The 23,118-nt window shown below is 42.6% G+C and overlaps 3 protein-coding genes across 4 annotated transcripts; 2 read left to right on the forward strand and 1 right to left on the reverse strand.

Moving 5' to 3' along the window:
• Positions 1 to 370: 370 nt before the first annotated feature.
• kcnmb2a (potassium large conductance calcium-activated channel, subfamily M, beta member 2a) lies at positions 371 to 2,995 on the forward strand. Its single transcript, XM_085438186.1, has 4 exons — positions 371 to 488; positions 614 to 784; positions 1,061 to 1,256; positions 1,480 to 2,995. The coding sequence occupies exons 1-4, from the start codon at positions 430 to 432 to the stop codon at positions 1,762 to 1,764; spliced, it is 711 nt and encodes a 236-aa protein (XP_085294312.1). The 5' UTR covers positions 371 to 429; the 3' UTR covers positions 1,765 to 2,995.
• Positions 2,996 to 3,093: 98 nt separating this feature from the next.
• Positions 3,094 to 17,400, forward strand: LOC146688052 (phosphatidylinositol 4,5-bisphosphate 3-kinase catalytic subunit alpha isoform). The gene is made up of 21 exons (XM_085438183.1): positions 3,094 to 3,530; positions 4,338 to 4,753; positions 4,898 to 5,107; positions 5,210 to 5,460; positions 5,825 to 6,070; positions 6,298 to 6,383; positions 6,485 to 6,590; positions 7,918 to 8,070; positions 8,474 to 8,608; positions 9,138 to 9,262; positions 9,793 to 9,874; positions 10,374 to 10,538; positions 10,663 to 10,766; positions 10,990 to 11,161; positions 12,097 to 12,203; positions 12,501 to 12,622; positions 12,975 to 13,053; positions 13,279 to 13,449; positions 13,607 to 13,724; positions 13,832 to 13,983; positions 14,769 to 17,400. The coding sequence occupies exons 2-21, from the start codon at positions 4,402 to 4,404 to the stop codon at positions 15,037 to 15,039; spliced, it is 3,207 nt and encodes a 1,068-aa protein (XP_085294309.1). The 5' UTR covers positions 3,094 to 3,530; positions 4,338 to 4,401; the 3' UTR covers positions 15,040 to 17,400.
• Positions 17,401 to 17,720: 320 nt separating this feature from the next.
• kcnmb3 (potassium calcium-activated channel subfamily M regulatory beta subunit 3) lies at positions 17,721 to 22,846 on the reverse strand. 2 transcript variants are annotated; one of them, XM_085438185.1, is made up of 4 exons: positions 22,766 to 22,846; positions 22,153 to 22,362; positions 21,143 to 21,326; positions 17,721 to 20,607 (listed from the first exon to the last, which is right to left on the reverse strand). In XM_085438185.1, exons 2-4 carry the CDS (start codon positions 22,338 to 22,340, stop codon positions 20,239 to 20,241), a joined length of 741 nt encoding a protein of 246 aa, XP_085294311.1. In that variant the 5' UTR covers positions 22,341 to 22,362; positions 22,766 to 22,846; the 3' UTR covers positions 17,721 to 20,238. The 2 variants fall into 2 exon arrangements, with proteins under 2 accessions (XP_085294311.1, XP_085294310.1); XM_085438184.1 differs by lacking the exon at positions 22,766 to 22,846 and adding an exon at positions 22,474 to 22,664.
• Between the last annotated feature and the right edge of the window lie 272 nt (positions 22,847 to 23,118).

Consider the following 23,118-nt stretch of genomic DNA (forward strand, 5'->3'; position numbering starts at 1 on the left):
GCGTGATTTGCGATTCTCACGTCTTACAAATCTCCCTTGGAACCACCGACTCGGGATTTGTGCTCTGTTTAGGACAGCGGTTCTTAACCTGGGTTCGATTGAACCCTAGGGGTTCGGTGAGTCGGTCTCAGGGGTTCGGCAGAGCCTCCACCGTGACATGCACGGCTCATTTTGTGCACCAATAAAAAACAAATCTATGTCTTGAATTTGAAAAAAATCATATTTTATTTTTCACTAAAGAGGGGTTCCGTGAATGCGCATATGAAACTGGTGGGGTTCGGTACCTCCAACAAGGTTAAGAACCACTGGTTTAGGATCTTAAAAATAAAACCGGCTGCACTCTTTCACAGGTCTTTCCAGCAGCCTTTCCATTCTGCTTCATCAGACACAGGCGGACGTGCATCACCATCATTGTCGTCGCCAGGAAAGATGTTCTTTGTGGCAGGGGCCAGAAATACAGCAGGATCGGGAAGAGGAAATGAAAGGAGGTAACAGATTCTCATCATTTCAGGCTTGAAAAAGTATGAAATGTCAAGAGGACTTCGATTGCCAAAAGTATTTCAGCTACAGCTTTAAAAAAAAAACTTAACTCCTTCTAATTTTCCATCATCAGGACAATTTACCAGAAATTTCGAGAGGTAGATATATTGGACAAGAAGAAGACGGTGACCGCTCTGAAGCCCGGAGAAGATCGGGCCATTCTTCTGGGACTTGGGATGATCCTCTCTTCAGTCATGATGTACTTTGTCCTGGGTATCACCATATTGCGGTCCTATGCAGACAGGTACAGGCCTGCTAGTGTTTGGAGGAGGCGGCTCTGATATTTCTTTCAGAAACATGTTTTATTCATCAGATGTGCTTGTTGACAAACTGTTTCTTTGCTCGTTCAAGCGGGAAAAATGCAAAAATGAATAATTTATGAAACCAGATCTCCAGGAGCAGATTACACTTTCCAAACTGAGCTCGTTTCATGGCATAACATCCCGAATGCTGTCTTTCTTTCCTCTTCTTCTTTTTTGTTGTCGTAATAAATTGGATCTTCCTTTAAATGTCAACACAGCGTGTGGACGGAGGAGGGTGTGTGTATTGTTCTCAACTCCACGGTCACAGCAGACATGAACTGTTCCTACAGCTGTGGGTCAGACTGCTGGAGGATATCCAGATACCCTTGCCTGCAGGTCTATGTGAGCGTCAATAACACAGGCCGTGTCAGCCGTTTATCTCACAATGAAGAGACCCGTGATGCCAGCTCTGAAGTGAGTACGGTGCCAGAGAGAAAATACTGGGAATTACTGAACTGTTTCAAATGTTGACAATGGCTGTCAGATGTTGGCCCGGCGATAGATGCCCAATTCAGAAATGTCAGATAGCGTGTTGTGAAATAAAACAAAAGTAGCTCTGAGTGCCAAAAAACAAAAAAGTATGACTGGCTGATTGCCCTCTGGATGACCTCTGTGTCCCTCACTCCTGTCCTTGCAGTGTTTCTATGTGCCCAGGTGTCAGAAGGACAGCACAGCCATGCACGCCATGATTTTGAACATTTCTGAGCGACTGAAGGCGAACCAGCAGGTCCCGTGTTACTACGACCCCAGCGAGCAGCAGGAGATGACTCTCTTGATTCGCCTGTACGATCACAGCACCGTCTTCCACTCGCTGCTCTGGCCGTCTTGCACGCTCGCAGGAGGGGCCCTAATCATCATGATGGTGAAGCTAACGCAGTACCTCTCCAGACTGTGTGAAGAGATAGGGAAGCTCAAGACATGAAAAAATCAAAATAAACCAAGAAATTGATGGTTTGTGAGGGACGCACGACATAAAGGAATTGCTGGGAACCAAATGAATGTTTTGTTGCATCTCGCAAACCGTTCTCTTCAGCTGAGACATTCAGAGCAGCTGATTTTCACCTCAGAGCAAGTGTATAAATGTGAATGAACTGTCAGCTGTATAAAGATCTGAGCGCGGTTGGGAAGATGTTAAAGCATGGTAAAAATGTCTGAGAGTGCTTGTTTACAAGTGTTACATACCCGACGAAAACGAATCAATATTTGAACCGATGGAGAAAAACATCGCTGTCTGAGCAGAAGTGTCTGTGGCTGATGATGTCGAACAATGTGACAATGATAGGAAAGCATTTTGATAAACATGTGCCGCTTCTTCTTTTGTTCATCAGTTGTCCAGTTTCTTCAGATTTTTTAAGGCTACACTCCACAGCATGCCATGATAAGTGAAGTTTTCAGCTAATAGCTTTTTTGTTGGTTGTATTGTTTTATGCCTGTCAAACTGTGTTTGGCAACTAAAGAAATGGGAGCAAATTGTGTGTTTTTGTGACAGACTACTAGTAACAACATGGCAGCGCTGCCAGGTTGTCTGTTCTGTGGTGAATGATTCATAGATGTTATGTGGCTTAACAAACAAATAGAACATTGTTTTGAAAATGTTCATGTACAAGGACTGGACTGAAAATGAGTGAAAAATCAGAGACATCATGACACAGCGTACATGTGCGCTGACTCAGCCTACCAGACTAAATAAATTGATTTTGTATTCCAGGATCACAATTTTTATTGATTACATCTCTATAATAATTTTCTATTTGAAATTACATCTTACATTGTGGTAGTTCGCTGGCTGTGTCTGGCTTGTAACTGTAACAAATGATCAATCCCTCAGCATTTACAAGGTAGAAAACAAATACAGATGCACCTCTGCTAAATGTTCACAGCTTTTTTATAATGAAAGAGAACCTGATTTTTAAAACCTGCATCACAAACACAGGCGGCTGCCTGACTGCATATCCATATGCTTGAATATGGCTTCTTCAATTATCAATTTTTCAAAGTTTTAAGCTGCTCACACTCTAATCACTCAGTAATCTTGACCATTTAATCTATTCCTTTGCTTATTGAATATAGACTGTTTGTTTTACAGATACTCGAGAAATGTGTGGAAATATAATGCCCTGAGTGTACATATATAATTAAATAAAATAGTGCTGCAATCGTATTTTGTAGGCTTGTTCACTTCACGTTTCTATAAAGGGTTTGGACTCTGCATGTGCAATCTGATAGCTTTTCTTTGGAGACATTTCATTTCAAGAAAACAGCGAGCAGGCAGTTTCCCGTCAATTCCCCAGTCTTATCTCATGACAAACTCCTCCACCAGCTCGGTCAGTGTGGGAAGGCGGTCCGAGACGATGAGCCTGTTAGCATCCCTCGAACAGGCTAGCTGTGTGGAGCTAGCGTGTTACCAAGCAGTGCAGTATATTTTCGGGACGGCACGATGACGAACAACAAGAAGTGTTATAGACTTACTCCACTACAGAATATTGACAACCTCGGTGGGAGCTAGGGACGTGTTTCCTTCTGAAAAGCGGCACTGTCCCGACCACCCCGTGTCACTCTTCGGATGGACTAAAGTAGCGCGGCTGCTTGGGAGTTCTGGAGCGGATGGGATTTACTCAGCTAGCCGCGGCTAATGATTGAGCAGTCCGACTAGCTTTACGGCTAACCGGTTGCCGTTAGCTGACACAGGTAAACCTAACATGTTAATTTTGTTGTTGTTTTGTTTTTTTGCAGTGTGTTTGGTTTTGCTGTTGATCGATAAAGCTATCCAGTTACTCACACAACACTGTTCACTCTTACCCTTTAATTACATTAGGGCCAGCGTGAAAATAGCGTGTGCATGAGGAGAGGTCTTCATACTGTATATGACATTGATCTTCTTGGTGAACTTGGCTAGCGTGGCTAGCTAGCTCGTCAAAGAAACATTATCTAAAGTTAAACCACCAGACAGCAGTACACATCCAACCAGTCAATGTGTATGTCAAGTTCAAGGCTTAGCTGTGTTAGCCGTGATAAACCAATATACGGGGAAATTTGCTAGCTAACAAGTTTGTTTACATGATTCTCAAAGACCTTTTGAGTCCACAGCCCTGCATCAGTTCATTTCTGTCCACTTTAACTTGAGCTAATTCAACACCAGCTGACACATGTGGTCGATTTTGCGCATCTGATGAGTTGACAATTTTTGTTATCATTGGATCAGTTTGTAACGTCAAGTTGTTGGCATATGTTGTGCTGCCGCTCTTGTGCTAACCGAGCCAAAGAAACATCTGTTATATAAGTAGCACACAAATACTAAAGAGTGACACTACAGGTATTCTACAATTATTTTTGTTCGCAATTCTTCTAAAATTCTTCATAATCAGTTAAAGTTTGATGTTTCCAACTCCCTTGGATATAGTTACATTTTTGTATATCCTGTCACTGAGAAGCAGCTGCCATAACTGTAGTGAAATATTTACCACAGGCGTAATTCTGCTCCTTTCTGTTTCTCAGTTGGTCGAAATTGCTCATCTGGTAATTACTGGGCTCAGAATAGAGAGGATCTGCTGGCGAAGCCATGGCTCCCAGACCATCATCGGGAGAACTATGGGGGATGCACTTGATGCCCCCCAGCATTCTAGTGGACTGCCTTCTGCCAAATGGCATGATTCTCACGTTGGAGTGCCTCCGGGAGGCCACACTTACTACAGTCAAGCATGAGCTTTTCAAAGAGGCCAGGAAGTACCCTCTCTACCATCTGCTGCAGGAGGAGAGCTCCTACATCTTTGTTAGTGTCACCCAGGAAGCAGAGCGGGAGGAGTTTTATGATGAGACCAGGAGGTTATGTGATCTTAGGCTTTTCCAGGCCTTCCTCAAGGTTATTGAGCCAGTAGGCAACAGAGAAGAGAAGATTCTCAACAGAGAGATAGGTACAGTTCCTGAGTTACTATGCAGTTAAAAACAGCCCGTATTTATTTGGTTATACTGTGTGTTATATACACTGTATTGTGTTGTCGTTGGCTCTCCTTTTTAATACATAATAACAAAACGCAATTGCTTTTTTTCCCTTTCAGGTTTTGCTATTGGTATGCCTATATGTGAGTTTGATTTGGTGAAAGACCCTGAGGTGCAGGACTTCAGAAGGAACATTTTAAACGTTTGCAAAGAAGCCGTGGACCTCAGAGACAGCAACGGACCCCACAGCAGAGCATTGTACGTCTACCCTCCCAATGTTGAATCCTCAGCAGAGCTTCCCAGGCACATCTATAGCAAGCTAGACAAAGGTGAGGCATTTTACTCCGAGGTGGGCAGCACCCCTCACTGTGCTGGAACTGTTTTGCCAATGCTTTTGCCCTCCGTTTCATCTGTTACTTTATTTCCCTCAGGTCAAATCATTGTGGTCATTTGGGTCATTGTTTCGCCCACCAATGACAAACAGAAGTACACCCTGAAGATCAATCATGATTATGTACCAGAGCAAGTGATTGCAGAAGCCATTCGGAAGAAGACGCGCAGCATGCTGCTCTCCCAGGAGCAGTTAAAGATGTGTGTGCAGGAGTATCAGGGAAAGTACATCCTCAAAGTCTGCGGCTGTGATGAGTACTTACTGGAGAAATACCCTCTGAGTCAGTACAAGGTAATCTAATTAAATCTTAGCTTAGCTGCAGCTGATTCTATTGTACTTAGAGGGGGAGAGACAGATCCACCTCACATCAAATTATCATCCAACACAAATGTGTTCGACACTTAGGGCATGAAATTAAATTTCTGAGGAAATGTTCGGCCAGTCAAGTGTGCACGTTCGAGAAAAGCCCCACACACATCACACAAGTGCTGAGTGCGTCAGTTATTGCTGAGCTGCAATTATAAATTCTTGGAATTTACATTTTGATAGGCCCAGATGTGTACGAATGGCTTCAAAATGTCAAAATGACACGAGCGGCGTCAAAATGTCACAATCGCATCTACTTCAAAATGTCACTTTTATCTGTCCTCAACAGTATGTGCGCAGCTGTATCATGCTGGGAAGAATGCCTAACCTGATGCTAATGTCAAAAGACAGCCTGTATTCCCAACTGCCCATGGATTTCTTCACCATGCCGTCATATGCAAGGCGAATATCCACAGCAACACCCTACATGAATGGGGAAACAGCCACCAAGAATCTGTGGACTATCAACGGAACGCTAAGGATTAAGATACTGTGCGCCACTTATGTCAATGTCAACATCAGAGACATTGACAAGGTACAACTGCAGTACATTGTTGTCATCTTGTTTTTCTTTAAAGCTCATCTGGCTTGTTTCTCATTTGAGTAAAATTTATTCTGACTGTAATATTCCATCTCAGTAGCTTGGAGATTATTAAAAGATGTTGCACTGCGTCTAGCCGTCTCTCTCAGTCAGAAATGTGCTGAAAGAAATCGTTATCGCTTCGATTACTTTATAAATCTTTTGATTTGTTGCTGATCTAGATCTATGTCAGGACTGGGATATACCATGGTGGAGAGCAGCTGTGCGACAATGTCAACACGCTACGTGTGCCGTGCTCAAACCCCAGGTTGTGCATAATCAAAGTGTTTTGTACTCTATGATTTTACTGAGCTTTGTGGCACTAATGTGACTGATTCATATCTGTGGTTATGTTCCTGTTTGTGGCAGGTGGAACGAGTGGCTGACTTACGACATGTACATTCCAGAAGTCCCCCGAGCTGCCCGACTCTGCCTCTCCATTTGCTCTGTCAAAGGACGGAAGGGAGCTAAAGAGGTTAGCACTGAAATGTCAGCATTTTATATTAAAATCTTCAAGGTATTGTCGTAAAATTCGCATATTTTCTTTTTAAAAAATCCCGAAATTGAATCAGTCACGGCACAGTAAGTGAAGTTGGCCCTTATAATGGTCCAGTAGCCAAAGATGGTTGTTGACAGTAAGGCATTGTTAGAAATTAATCTTTCATCAACTGCTTCTGGGACCTGTGTTCGCCAGTCAGCCAACTGGAATGCAACTACAACTCATGCCCCGATCTACTCGACACGGGCACTTGTTAAAAAACAAACTAGTAACAAACAAAAAAAAAATGTTTGGGATGCCAACCAAGAAAAAAATGTAGCTGATCTTTTAAAATGACATGCTCTTTAACTATGATCGTGTCTGTGCCAAGGAGGGTGTAGCAGAGAAAGAAACAGCGTCGATGTTGCGTTGGTGTGTCATAGCCTGTGATTCAGTAGGCATTGTCAATCACGCAACCTCATGCATCGAACTCGACTGGTTTATTCTATCCGTGTCTCATCGTGTGACTTACAAGGGTTGAAAAACAGCCTCAAAAATGGTCTTTGCTCCTCTTGAATCAAACCTTTAATATGGAGAGTGAATAACAGCCTAATATAAACCAATCAGTGCCTCAGATGTTATCGAAACTGTTCTCAAAATTATTCTCTGCACCTCCACTGAATTTGGTGCAACAGAAATGAAGCACATTAATCGTAGCTATTGTGTTTTTCTTGTACCATCTCATTAGCCACAGAGTGGTTGTTTTGTTTTGTTTGCCCCCTCTGGGGTGAAAGAGGCCACGATTTAACACCTTGTTGATTTTGGCCAACAAGTGTGTTTTAATATTACAGCAAGCACTCGTGGAGAAATTATTCTGTCAGAAATGTATTAAAAGCACAAGTGGTGTATCTGCCCGACAGCCAAACAAACTAGCATGGTTTTAATTAAGAAGTCAATCAGTAATTGGCCCTTTTCCCAGCAGACCAGCAGCAGATGCGATTAAGTTTCATGGTGCGCGTGGTTTAAATGGATTTCCATACAGGAGCAGGGCAGCAGTTGGAGCTGTGCAGTCTGCCTGCTGCAGCTATTTTTTCTCTTCTTGCGGTTTTTTGTTTAAAAACCATGTTTCTATTAACAGTTATGATCAGCCAAACCAATGATGCACATGTACTTTGGACATTTCATTATCGTCTTACCTGTTCTTACTTTATTATCACCAACTTCCCTGTTTGTTTTTATTCCACTGCACCTGTCTGCTCCGTATCCACCAGATGTTGCCTTGCTGATGATTTTCACATGGATCCTTTTTACTCGTTTCCTGTAGGAACACTGTCCCCTCGCCTGGGGCAACATTAACCTGTTTGACTACACCCACACACTAGTAGCAGGGAAGATGGCTCTCAACCTGTGGCCTGTCCCACATGGCCTGGAAGACCTGCTCAACCCTATCGGTGTCACGGGCTCCAACCCTAACAAGGCAAGTGGCAAAACTTTCTTTGTTGTTTGCACTTCCAGTGTTTCTCTGTTCTGTATATACAAACATGTTGATAATAGTAGCATTGTATCTTTAATTTGCATAAACCTGAATGGATCAGGATGCAGTTTATAAACACTTGAGTTTTTGCCAGCATCTGAAGCTTTTCACATACACGCATTATGCATAATAATAACTTTTAAGCCTCGTGACCCAGTTATAGCAAAGCTGGCGACACCTTGTACAGTTTCAGTAATGCAGCAGCTGCTGCTTAAGCTGCTCGATTTAAGCAACCAAGCTCCTTATCCCAATTAATTAATTACTCATTGACACGGGCGCCTTAATTTGATTACAATAAACACCTTGAATGACCTTTTCCCCTCTTTACCGTTTTCTAAACATACAGGAAACCCCATGTCTGGAGCTGGAGTTTGACCATTACAGCTCCCCTGTCAAGTTTCCTGATATGTCTACCATTGAGGATCATGCAAACTGGAACATATCCAGAGAGCTTGGCTTTAATTACTGCCACACTGGTTTGGTAAGAGTAAACACGTGTTTGTTGGTTTCTGTTTTGCTTTGCTGGTCAGATACATGAACACATTATCTGACGTGATTTTCATTGAAGAGCTGCCACATCATAGTTCATGTGCACTCTACACAGAAAGTATGGGGGCCTATAAGGTTTATCTTTCTGTTAAATATATACACAGTTATATAATAAGGTCATTTTCTTCGCCTCTTGGCTCTGTGATGTGATTGAGAGTGGATATCCCTAATAATGTCATCTCAGGGACTCAATCAGGTGCAGCCAATCAGAAGAAAGGTTTTCCTTAAAGGGAGAGGAGCTGAAACGGATCGTTTTAGACAAAGGATGAACCGATGGGCCTCACCAAGGCTCAGTACAAGATAGACTTAGACTATTTTGAACTGTGAATCATGCAGTCACTATAGCAAATGTGGAGCTGGAAATGAGAATAATCATCCCGCTGTTATATGACAAGTGGCTCTAGAACCGACTCTGACCTCCTTGGTTTGTTTTGCTAAACTGTGTTATTTTGGTGTCATAGAGTAACAGACTGGCACGGGACAACCCCCTGACTGACGGCGACAATGAGCAGCTACGGCAAGTGTGTAACAGAGACCCGCTTTCTGAAATCACTGAGCAGGAGAAGGACTTCCTGTGGAGACACAGGTAATGATGTGTGCTGGTATGCTTTTATAAAGGGCTTTTGAGCTAGTACCCACTCGGGGCGATTCGTCTTTACTCTGCTTCAGTCTTTTTCCATTACAATTGAATAGCACCTAATGTGCCGACATCATTTGTATGCAACACAATAATGGAGGATGTAGAGGAGAGGGTACACCTGAAGCTCAGTGTATGGCTTTTTCTCAGACTGGGGTAGCACGATTTTGTTTTTTGTGTAGCCGTTGCCGGCTCTCACGACGCCACTGTCCAGTCTAATCAGTGGCATGCAGCCTGTTGATGTCACGTTTTCAGATTGACTCAGTTCGCTTGGATCCCTGGAAGAGTAGGCAATACAATACACCACCAGTACCACCTAATGGAAAACTCTAATGACAAAATGAGCAGTAGGACGAGTAGGTACTAGTGGAAGAGTTGGCCCCTGGTTATCAAAGCTGCTAGATTTGTACACAGAAGTCTTTAATGCTGATGGTGGAAAAAGTTATAACTTATTTGTTTTGTCACCAATTTTATTTTAGACATGACTGCATCAATATGCCAGAGATCCTTCCCAAGATCCTCCTGGCTGTGAAGTGGAACTCCAGAGATGAGGTTGCACAGGTGAGTGCGGGGTTTCTACAGCTCATACACCTTGATATCACTTTTTAACAGTGATTGAATATGCTTACTCAAGTTCTCGACCTGTTTTTGCACATGAGCCACAGCATGACTTTTCTAGACCCAGCAGGGCTTGATGCGAGAACCTAAATGTCATACTCAGATGGATTGAACTCGAGCAGTCTTCACCCTGCCAGCTCCCTAGTACAAAGTCTGTGTGATGTCAGATTGAGCCAGTGTGAGAATAGAGCAGGCAGGCTGGAGATTTCACGGGGAGTGAGTGAGTGTAATGTGTCCTGCCTCCTTCAGCAGCTACCTAGGGAACACTACACACCTAAATCTATAGGAGAACTTTGCAGTGGTGAGAATACAACTCTGACACAGAGAATCTGTTGTCTGCAACATGTATGAAGGGGCAACTTCTCATAGTCCTTATACAGCTGTGTATTACAGGGTTGTTCAAAATCTGTGTTCTGTATTTAGCTGCCTTTTCTCATTTCAGATGTATTGCCTTCTAAAGGACTGGCCTGCTATCAAACCAGAACAAGCCATGGAGTTGTTGGATTGCAACTTCCCCGATCCTATGGTCAGAGAGTTTGCTGTGAAGTGCCTTGAGAAATACCTAACTGATGACAAACTCTCCCAGTATCTCATTCAGCTGGTTCAGGTGTGTTTAGATCAAACTAAGCCGCGGGAGCCATTTTCATTCTGCCATGTTTTGCTGATGAGTCACATGTTTTGCTTGATGGACTGAAGGTATTTTCAATATATTCTCTGTGGCCGTGTCTTAGGTTCTGAAGTACGAGCAGTACCTTGATAACCCACTCGCACGGTTCCTGCTGAAAAAGGCGTTAACCAATCAGAGGATAGGACATTTCTTCTTCTGGCATTTAAAGTGAGTTTATTTAAAAGGATTTTCTTTCAGGAAGTTGGAACTGTTTGTAAGCGAAAGGTTAAAGTCTTGAGTGTTTGGCCTCGGGTACGGATGAATTTAAAAAACATACTTTGAAGATGCCTCACATTGGTTTATGTTTTAGGATTTCCAGGGAGGCAGAGTGTATTTTCTTTGGGACAGAACCTCTTAAACTTTTTTTCTTTCCTTGTTTTTATGCGTGAAGGTCAGAGATGCACAACAAGACAGTGAGCCAGCGGTTTGGTCTGCTTCTGGAGTCCTACTGCCGGGCCTGTGGCATGTATCTGAAGCACTTGAGCAGACAGGTGGAGGCCATGGAGAAGCTCATCAATCTCACTGACCTCCTCAAACAGGAGAAAAAAGATGAGGCTCAGAAGGTAATCTGACAGCTGGCAGCTGTTTTGAATGTGATCCACTGAATCGTTTGGTTTAATCTTGACAACATCTGGACCGGCCTGGCCGCAGGGACACCACATTAGAGTGCAGTGATAGAATTTGGAGCTTTGCTTTTTCTCTCTTTTTTTTTTTCCCTCTTAATTGCTTGTAGTAAAATATTCAGCCACACTGGCATAAGATATTTCATCTTTTTAAAAAGCTTTTTGTAATCACTCATTCAGTGTATTTTTTGTTATCATTATTATTATTATTATTATTATTATTATTATTATTATTTTGCTTTTGGGTCTTTATGACATCAGTGAGAGTGAAAAACCTCAATCATCTCAGAAACATAGATAACAGAAGCCCCACCCACCTGCTGTTCCAATTTTCTGTTTGTGAGGGGTAGCCAATCAGAAGACGGGATGCTGGACTTAATCAGCAACCTCCTCGTTTAAGACAGAGGATGACCCGAGGGACTCCACAAAGGCTCAGCATGAAATAAACAAGGATTATTTTAAACTGTGACTCATGCAGAGCAAACCCAGAAGAGTCAAATGAAAATATTTAGTAGTTAGTGAACTTAATATGTAGCTACAGGCTACAAAAATGTTTTGCTACTAGTTGCTATGCCAGTCACAGGGGTTAGCTTGGATGGCTTGGTCATGTATTAAACCAGTATGAAATGCCCAGTGCCCATCCAATCTAAATCTACCTGGTGCTTCTTAGATGGTTCAGCATGGCCACCAGAGGGTGTATGTCATTGCCTGAAAGCCCTCAGTGAAGGAGCATTACCTCATTGTGAGAGATTTTGCTGAAGAGAAGCAGCAGAAAGTTGACTGTGATTGCTGCATATGAACTTAGGCCAGCCCGTTTATCCAGTTGCTCAGCACCTGAGGAAACTAACTGTCACATTTGTTTAATCCCCTCTAAGGTTCAAATGAAGTTTCTGGTGGAGCAGATGAAAAGACCTGACTACATGGATGCACTGCAAAGCTTCACCTCTCCGCTGAATCCGGCACATCAGCTGGGAAACCTCCGGTACTTCAGCACTCTTATCTAACGCAGTCCGCTCAAATGGTTGGCATTTGATTTTTATTCCCCCTGCAGGTGATGCTTTCGCCCTCTCCTCTCCGAGGCTTGAAGTATTACCAGATGTGATAAGAGCTGAACAGTTTGGTTCATATCAAGCACATTAGGACCATTATGAACTGAATGCTTGTAGAGCTCTGTTGCTGTGATGAACACAACCACAATTACAGAGGGCTTTCCTCCTTTCCTTTTATATACATGTATGTGTATTTTTCCTGCTAAAACATATCCATGTCTTTACTTTAGCCTGGAGGAATGCAGGATGATGTCGTCAGCAAAGAGACCTCTGTGGCTTAACTGGGAAAACCCAGATATGATGTCGGAGCTGCTCTTTCAGAACAATGAAATCATCTTCAAAAATGGAGATGGTGAGTTGTGCCTCTACCTCCGCCTGTCTGTCCTCTCCTCAGCGCTGACACTCTCAGCACACACACACACACAGACCTGCCGAGCATGCGCACAGTTCAGCCTGCGCTGCGTCGTTTCATGCTACATAAATACAACTATAACTGCGCTCTTAACGCAGAACTCAGAAGGAGCAATGCTCGTATTTGACCCCCGCTTCACGGCAGCAGGTTGTGCTTTTTTGCTGCAGCGTCTGTGACCAACATGACTTTGAAAGCTCTGCTCCATAATGCATCATGGAGTTGATCAAAGCAGCTCAGCAGCTCATATTCACCTCACCGTTATCCACCTCCTTGTCTCTCTTTGACTCTGCAGATCTGAGGCAGGACATGCTGACGCTACAGATCATTAGGATAATGGAGAACATCTGGCAGAACCAAGGCCTTGATCTCAGGTAGGCTCCTCACTTCGTCATGACAGCAGGGATGCAGGTATCCATTAACAGGCACCGGACCTTTCATGTTCTGCGAGCCATACTTGAATGCAGATTAGCAGGCAGACCCTGCCAGCCACCTCACGTCATTTAATATAAAGTCCATCAGTGCTGTCTTGATATATATATATATATTTTTTTTCTTTATCGCCTTGCCTCTCATGTTTTCTACGCTTCCTCTTCCAGGATGCTGCCCTATGGCTGTTTGTCTATCGGCGACTGCGTGGGTTTGATCGAGGTGGTGAGGAACTCTCACACCATCATGCAGATCCAGTGCAAAGGAGGCCTAAAGGGGGCGCTGCAGTTCAACAGCCACACTCTACATCAGTGGCTCAAGGATAAGAACAAGGGAGAGATGTGAGCTCAGTAGAGATGTTAATTAATGTTAATTATTAATGCCAAGCCTTTTTTTTCTATTTCTACTTCCTTTGTGACGACATCTGCATAAATTTCCTAGACTGCCTCAAATGATTTTGCCTTTTTTTTTTCTTTTTTCTTTTTTTTGCCGTCTCAGGTACGACCAGGCCATCGATCTGTTCACACGGTCGTGCGCAGGCTACTGTGTAGCTACATTTATCCTGGGCATAGGAGATAGGCACAACAGCAACATCATGGTTAAAGATGATGGGCAGGTAATGATTACAGCCACTTCTCTTTCTGAGTTAAACTTCATCTCTATACTTTAGATTTTTTGGTTTATCCTTTATAATTTAATGTGTCATATTTTCTGTGTTCTCAGCTGTTCCACATAGATTTTGGTCACTTCCTTGACCACAAAAAGAAGAAGTTTGGGTACAAGAGGGAGCGCGTCCCCTTTGTGCTCACACAGGACTTTTTGATTGTTATTAGCAAAGGAACGCAAGAGTGCACCAAAACGAGGGAGTTTGAAAGGTAATGCTTCACCCACAGCGACGCTGAAAGGGTGGATGAGGTGCTTTTTGAGTCCTCTTTTTAAACTTTTTTGTTACAACAAATGACTCAGCACAGTAACTAGTCTGTGTAAAAATAAAAATCTGAAGGTGTTAGGAGAGAAACGGAAGAAGTAAATAAATATAAATCAAATGGTAGGCACCACAGGCTTGTAGCAAAGACAAAAGATCAGACAGTCAAGCCGTGACAGATGTGGCCGCTAGTGATCTTATTGTAAACACACACCAAAGGTTTTCTGTCACTGATGAGATCTGAGAGCAACAAAGTGACTGAAGAGTTTGTGAAACAAAGATCCGGAGCCCAGATTCTCATAAACTGTTTCCTGGCGGAATGACGCAAGCTGCTCAAATGTTCCATAGAAATTCTGGATCAGGTTTGTCATTTATCCAAGACATGGAAATGTTTTTCCTTGCAGCGTATGCAAGGATGTAGTCTAATGAAGCTGATGTCCGCAATATTGTTCCAAATTGGATGTCCCGAAAGAGATAAAGGGTCCATGTTCAAAGACTCTCCCAGTATCTTTTGCACCTCCTGCAAAAATGTCTAGGGAATGAATTTTTGGACACAGCCAATCACAGTGTGAATAGGTTCTAATTGAGGTCTTGCACTTCAAATGTAAGAAAGTCGATGATTCTTCTGTTGTCTTTGACTGCACACAGTGCCAGATTTAAAATAGCAGCAGTCTCTGGTGGGTAACTGGGGTGGGTAACAGAACTTGACCCTGCTCGTTTTGCTTCCCTCTTCAGATTCCAGGAGATGTGCTACAAAGCGTACCTGGCAATCCGGCAGCACGCCAACCTCTTCATCAACCTCTTCTCTATGATGCTGGGCTCGGGAATGCCTGAGCTGCAGTCGTTCGACGACATCGCTTACATCAGGAAGACCCTGGCCCTGGACAAGTCGGAGCAGGAGGCCCTGGACTACTTCATGAAGCAGATGAACGACGCTCACCACGGCGGCTGGACTACCAAGATGGACTGGATCTTCCACACGATTCGCCAGCATGCCATGAACTGAGGAAAGAATGGTGGCAGCAGCAGGACACGAAGAACCACAAGAACAATAAAAAATAAGCAAGTTGTTTCCCCTAACACACTAAGGCCTGGTGAATATTTCTGCCAGTGCTTGACTCTGAAACTTTGCCTGCCAGCGAGACTCAAAACGAGCACGCTCAGAAGAAATGCCTAAATGCTCCTTTTCCTTACAGACGTCTGAAATTTCTCTCCCTGCATTATGAACTTAAGAAGGTGGAGTTAAATTTCACCTGTTGTCTTCATAGGAGCTAAGCTAGCGTGGACCTGGACAGCATTGGCCTTTATGTGAACCAAGTATAGACAGGTTACATTTTATCTTTTTATTTTCAAAGCTTCTACAACCATCAACATTAAGAGAGGAACTTCATGAAGTGATACACGATGAGCACAGCTAGCTTTTTATAAAGAGAGATTGAAACCGAATTATTTCAACTACCTATTTTTGAACTGATGAAGGCGGGGCCAGGTGAAGATGGGGCTGTTGTTGCAGCGGGCAGCTCACCTGCCAGGTACTCTCAGAATTTTCCAATAAGATTATATAAACACTGAACAAACCTCAAAGTTTTTTGGGAAAACCTCAACTAAGCATTTAACACTATTTGAAGAAATTGCAATGATGACCTATTTGTAACCTACCCGTGTACAAATCATGTCCCGTCATATAAGTGACTTTTTGTACAGCAGTATATCCATATACTTGTATGCATTTGGTGCACATATTCCTTTTTGAATCTATTCTCTACTGAGCCAAAGTACTACATGCATAACTCCACTAGTCAGCAGTCTTATTGTTAAAAACAAACAACCCCCCCCAAATAATCACTACTATTCCAAGTCTTGTGTGTACTCTTAGCACTGATGTCTGCAGTATTTGTTTTTTTTCTTGTCTGTCAGTATTAGTTTGTGTCACATGTAGAGGCACAAACGTGTCATCTATTCAGTGCACATGGACCCGAGAAAACCTTTCTGATGACCAGCTGGTTAGGGTTCGTCTTTCTTTTTCTTTTCTTTTTTGGATGCCCCAAAATATGAATTTGGCCAAAAGCGTTTTTTGTTTTTTTTCCCCCCTTTTTGTTTGTTTTTGTATTGCGCTAGTTTGTTTCAGGAAAACAAAGTTTTTGCTCAATACGTTAGTTAGAAAAAACATTTTTTAAGGTCATCCTCATCACAGAGTCTCGGAACATTTAGCCAGCACCAGATTCATGTTGGACGACACTGACAGGTCGATAAACGTCAGGCTCGATAACGCGATATCAGCAGATCCCTGTTTTTTCCTGTTTGGTGGTTTTATTGTCGTTTAGCTAACACGGGTGGGAAACAAAGGATGTGCGGTGTTCATTTCATGTGCTGTGCAGTTACTCTATGCAAGTCATAATACTATAACATGTACTGTATACTGATGTCGGGCACAGAGGGAAGCGCATCTTCCCCCTGGCGTGCTCGCACAGAGAACCGTCGGTGGACTTTGTATAGAAAGTGCATGGAAGAAGGAAAAAACCCAAAAAAACTCACTTAAGTTGCCGTGTAACAGTATTGTCTACTTCCCAGCAGAAAGAGCTGTGCAAAACACCTCTGCACCCTGCCTTTTACTTGTCCTTGAGAAACTTTGGAGCTTCGGTCTAAGCCATGTGTTTAAAAAATAAAACAAAAAACAAAACTTTTTTGCTCTCAATCACAGAGAGCAAAGAAAGAAAAGTATCCGAAGTTATATTTTTGAAACCTTCCAAGTGTCTTCTTCCATACCTGTGATTGTTGCCCTGTGCGTGGAAGCGTGGCCGGCGTTATCGCTGCACAGACTCTCGTACGCGTCCATAAGTGTTGTAGCTTTACTAAAGTGATGCCTAACAGGGCGGTTTCCTGGAAACGTTAAGTCTGTTAAAGTAAGCGAAGTTTGAGCGAGGACTTAAAACTGCTCAGGAAACTGTCGACTGACATGCACGCACTTCTGTACGGGATACAGAGCAGTGGGCCGGACCCGAACTGACAGAACTAACCCTCACATATACTTTATAGAAGCCCTATCTAAACCACGCTTTCTCCCTTTGTACTTGTTTTGTTTCTCACACTGCATTATGCATGACTATCTACTTTTTTTTTTTCTTCGACCTGATGTTGTCTACTTGAATTTCATGTATAGAAATGACCTTGTTACTTGTTTAAGGTACAACAAAGTCACAGTGAAGTTAACAGATACTGATACGTGTGCAAATGCTTTCCTTGAATAACTACAGAGGTAATATATTTTTGTATTTTTTAAATGTAAGCAATCTCATGAGTAACGGCTAACCAGGAAAAAGGCAAAAAAAAAAGTTAAAAAAAAAAAGGAGGAGTCACGTGTAACATTCACCATCCTCACGCAAAATCCAGCAAACAGCCTCTTGTCATCGAAAAGGATGTGACTGAAGGACAAGGACTTGGTGCTGCAGTTGGAGTACCATTCTCACATCAAGTGGAGGGAATTTTTGCCCCAAGTGGAAGTCTCTAAGCACAACGCGTACAAAGAAACTACCCTGCATGTTTTAAAATGATCCAGACCCATGCTAGTTATCTTTCCACCTGTATATGTCAGAAAAAAAACACCTCAAATACTTCTTTTTAGTCATCCTCATATCACCATGTCTGTATGCATTCATTTATTGTGCTGTTGAATAAAAACATTTCTCCTCGTGAATAAGTCTGTCGGTTTATTTTACTCGTTTAAAAATTTAGGTCATTTACAAGCCACTTTTTCATTTCCATGCTTACAAAAAAACAACTCCAGAATAATATTTACACAGTGAGCCAAAGCCATGAAGAGAAGCATTATAAAGGTTTCCATAGAAAAATACAAAAAAAGACTTATTAGAAGGGTCTGTGCAATATGGCACACTTGTGAAATGACTCCCATTAACATTATCTAACATTAAATGATTACGGTAAGAGTACCGTAATTGATACTACTGTGCAAAAGTCTTGAGTCATTCCTCATGTTTTTATATGTTGCTCAGAATTGAGAAATAAGTGCATACATTTATTGAAAAGTAAAAACATGGAAACTGTATACAAGGTGAAGGTTGGCAGTGAGTACTTTATATGACTACCTTTATTCTTCATCACAGCCTGAACCCTTTTGGGCAGCTTTCTTGTCATTTTGTTAAGTAAATGGTCTGTATTTGTATAGCGCTTTACTTAGCCTTACCCTAAGGACCCCGAAGCGCTTTACACGTTCAGTCATCCACCCATTCACACACTGGTGACGGCAAGCTACATTGCCCGGGGCAATAGCGGCGAGGCTGCCGGGCCCTCTGACCACCACCAGTGGGCAACGGGTGAAGTGTCTTGCCCAAGGACACAACGACCGAGACTGTCCGAGCCGGGGCTCGAACCGGCAACCTTCCGATTACAAGACGAACTGCCAACTTTTGAGCCACGATCGCGTAGTCCTCAGGAATAGTTCTCCAGGCTTCTTGAAGGACATTCAAAGCGTATCTTTGGATGTTTACTGTTTTTTGTGAGGTCCAGGATCTAGGGAGCGATAATGTTGCATTCTGCATTTTTCTATCCCGGTATACTTTCACTGCATTGGCAGTGTGTTCGGGATCATTCATGCTGATCTGTTCTACAAATTTTGTTAAGATCACCAACACCAATGGCTGAAACGCTGCCCCAAACCACGACACAGCCTCCACCGTGTTTTACAGAAGGCTGTAGACACCCACTGTTGTACCTCTCTCCTCCACTCCTCCATACATACTGACAATGATTTTAACAAAAAATGTCAGTTGCTACTGATTTTAAGTCCAGTCCACTCATTAAGAGAGGCATCTTAACACCCACCCTTCCACTTAGGTTGTTTCTTATTAGGCTTCAGTGAACAGTAGTGCCAGATGTATCTTTAGGTCCTGTGTCAGGTCTTTTCTGGATATTATCTCTTACAGACATGACTTTCAGATACAGTTCATCTGCTATAGATGGTTTTTTAAGGGCACACTGCACACCATGCTGAGTTAGGTCATGTTTTCTGCTACTGGCGCTTTGGGAATCACCTTGTTGGTGTAAAAATACTACTTCATGTTTGTCTCTGTTATTTTATACATCTTTCTTAGAATTTTTCATCTAAGCAAATGGGTACAAGTTAACAGAGTGCCTAAAGATACAATTTAAAATGGTCTTTGTCAAGTTGTCTGTTGCATGTAGACACAACACTGGTTCATCCGTTGAGTTAGTTGCTTTTTTATGCTTGACTGATTTATAGGCCAGTGTTAAGTGGCTTAAAAACAAACGCCAAACAAAGAAGAAATCCTCTGGACATGTTCAGTTATTCAAGGATTGCACTGAAAATGAATGAAGAACAACAAGTGTCCAAAAAGAGATACTGTGAAAAAGCTTCAAAAAACCTGTAGATCTATCTCTCAAAAGCACTTTAAAAATAACAAGAGAGTCTGAATCCTTTGAAGTGAAACATAAAGACACGGGAAGTGCATTGAGAGTTTTACACAAAACTCCAGGATGAGAATTATTTTTAACCATGAATCATGCAAAGACATTCAAGCAGAGTCTGTTATTATTCTAAATATATTGTGTCCAGTACTCCCTCGCATATTATCATTGGACCAATAGAAACTCTCATCCAACTGTGACACATAACATCAATCTGTCACGAATTTCCTCACTTCTCTCAGGGTGCAAATAATCATCCCTCATAAACTGACTTATTAGCCAGCTTGCTATCTGGAAAACATTAAAAAGTATTAGTCAGTGACCCAGAGCCCAGGCTAGATAAATCAGTGTTTGGATTATCAGGAGAGCATTGGAATGCTTCTCTCCTGTAAGTGATCCCTGGCCCGAGAAAGTTGGAGCGCTACCTGCTCGACACTTAACAAATATTGAATATATGCCTAATTAAACATGAGAGGTACTAATTGGTGCTGACTGAGTGTGAAACATCATGAATGGTGTGGCTGGTCAAGCAGACTTTGTTTCTTTCTGCCAACATTTGGACATCAGTGTCTATTTAATAACAGAGGAAGGCACTTTTTAATAAGGAGGCAAAAACTGTATAGATTTTCAATTCTCACACTTCAGACCAACATTTTACTTTGACTAACCTTTTACAAATCAACACTAGATAACTTTATGTACCAGTTAAAAGGCTTACAAAAATGGCATTTTTTGGCATATTACAGCTTAAGCTCTGGACATGTCATGAGGGAGATTGTGCGCTGGACCTACGGAGCAGCCTGTACAGTTTGCCCTGAGTGTATCTTGAAGTCAGCCGGCTCCCTGCAGCTTCACTGATCACCTCTGTGGACAGATGGGCTAGACACTGAGTCAGTTTCACAAGGCCCACCAGCAGAGCTCCACCGCCCAGAAGTATACAGGGCCACAGCAGTGCAAACAGGACCATCTGCAAAGTGTACTTCCTGCGTAAGATGGCGTGGTTGGGGTACCTCGTCTGATCAGTTAAACATGCGGTGTTGTTCCCGAGCAGACTGTCCAGGCTGCCGTTCACTTTCTGGACTTGATCCTGAAGTGCTTTTCTGTCCATTTGGCATTTGGGCATGTAGAAACACTGAGAGAGAAAAAGATAAGATTCAAGTGTAATTTTTTATCAAGTGACCTACCCCTTACAGTTGGCAGGACTGATTGCAATCAGTGCGACGAGCTGCAAGGGTCTTTTTTTTTTTGGTGTCTGTTAAAAAAAGCAAAGGGAATTTACAAGCCTCCGTTTTCTGCACCGGTGCCGAAAAATACTTCATAGCATCTCTCTGAATGGAGCAGAAGTGCAGTGTGAGAGCATCTCCTAATAATATCTACTGGCTTATTCACAAGGGCACAGGCATTAAAAGTGTTGCTGCTTTTCCATCCTGTCAGCTACTTCAGCCTTCATCGCTTTCTCACATGCATTCCCAGGTCCATGCTTAGATGGATAATAAAACACCTGAGAATTAAAATTAAGAATTACTAAACAAAGTAATCTTACATGCTGTGCTATATAGATATAAAGACCTAATATTCAGATTTAATGCTCCAGAGCTGATGTCCTCCTCCTGAGCAGTTCATGTAACAATTCCTAAAACCTGGAATTTTGTGTTTTAAATCCACACCTCGGTCGCGAGGAGAACAGAATCCTCATTTAAGTGGAGCACGGCCTCCTCGGTGGAGCCATTGAAGTAAACCGTCACCGTCGCCTTGAGGCACGGCACTGTGCTCACACCTCTGCAGTCCACCCACTCCTCCAGTATCTCACTCTTCTGCAGCACACAGCTGGCATTACCATCATCCCAGCCACTGGAAGACAACCAGCAGGGAAGCTTCAGAGAAGCCTTCAGACTTACATAATTCACATGCACACCTCAATGGCACTAATTAAAACAGCTGCATAAAGGATTGCTACTGCAATTTGTAGTAGCAAAATTAGTGTGGGATAGACTGACCCATCAACTTTTCCACAGGAGCAGGGTTCCTGCCCAAGTTTTTATAATTTCTTACTTCATCTATGTGGTTCAGTGCAGTTAGCCAATATTTAGCATGTTAACAGTTAAATTAAGATCCTGAACGTGGAAGCTTTAGACTTGCTCAGCATCGTCTGTCATTGGTCTGTCGGTCATTGTCCATTGTTGTGCTGAATTCTTCTGGGAACTCTCAGACAGGCAAGAAAAACTACTGGAATAAAAATCCCATGCAGGAATACAGAGCATAAGCATCATCAGTGATTCCTGTTATACCGGCTTTGTTATTCTGACAGGAGATTATGTGACACAACTGATGGTGAATGCCAATAAAACTTGTAAAAGCTATTGCAGGAGAATAGGGTGCAACAACAATCACATGTCATGTGTTTTTAAGTGCCTTTTATCAGTTTGTTGCGGAGAAATCTTTCAAAATGATTAAGAAAGCTCAGCAGAAGGAAAAATATACACCAGCTGTCACAGGGCAAGAGGCAGGTCACCACTCTATCTCAGGACTAACACGCAGAGAGACAGGCAACCATTCACACTCGCATTCACTCTTAACACACACGTCTTTGGACGCACAGACACGGGGAGAACAAGCCTTCCGTGAGGGGATGCATTTGTAACTGAGCCTGGAAACGAGACAACACTCCCCAGTGTACCTGTTAACAAAGGGTTTGATCATTGTGATGCCGACTACAAAGAACATGAGCACAGAGAAGGCCATCATGGTGCAGCCCAGCAGGATGGCGCGGTCCTCCCCGACGCTTGCACCTGGCACCTGTGTCTGAATCCCCTGTTCTCCGTGCCCGTCAGCTCCTCGGCTTCGATCGCGGTCCTGAGCCACCATCGTGTGGCAGAATTCCCCGGGCCTCACACACACAGACACACACACATATAGGGATTTAATTCAGAAGTGATTCAAACTTAAATGATTTCACGTTTGGTTAATTTTACACTCTTTAAAACAATAAATGACTTACATACAAAATGTATTTAAAGTAATGTAAGTGATAAAAATGAAATGAAATACAACAAAATGTAACCAATACTTCAAAAAAATGAGCCATGCTAGCAGCTCTGTAAGGCTGTGTTTGAAAATACGGGTGGTTTGAGCTAAACGCCACTTAGCATGGTAGCATGCCATTGTACCACTTGCTAATTAGCAATAAACAGGAAGCGCAGCAGAGGCTCATGGGAAGGTCATTAGTTTAGGAACTAGCTTATTTAGCTAGTTCCTAAACAAAGCAAAGCAACAACAAAAAAAAGATTTACTATGAAAACAGTCAGTTCCAAGAAAAACTCTGAAACTCCTTCAGAAGGCCTGGAGAACTATTGCCCTGGCTCTTCTTTAGATGTTCTTCTTTAGTCTGCCTCCTTGGAAGAAAAGTATAAAGAAATGAGGAGTGTCTCAAGACTTTTGCATATTACTGTGTAACCAAAAGGGGCAGATAGGCCTTGCACATTTTTTCACAAGGTTGTGAGGTGCTTTTGATGAAACTGAAGCAAACAAGTTTAAATATGTATAAACCTCAGACATGAACACTGTAAGAGAAAAACACTGCCCATAAACAATAAATCAGTGATTAGAGGTCAAGCTGGAGGAATCATTTTAATTAGTCCTGTGT

Source organism: Copadichromis virginalis, linkage group LG18 (assembly GCF_057382275.1).
Source record: "Copadichromis virginalis isolate Kocher_CV1m ecotype Utaka linkage group LG18, C_Virginalis_male_GT1.1, whole genome shotgun sequence".
Classification (NCBI taxonomy): Eukaryota; Metazoa; Chordata; class Actinopteri; order Cichliformes; family Cichlidae; genus Copadichromis; species Copadichromis virginalis.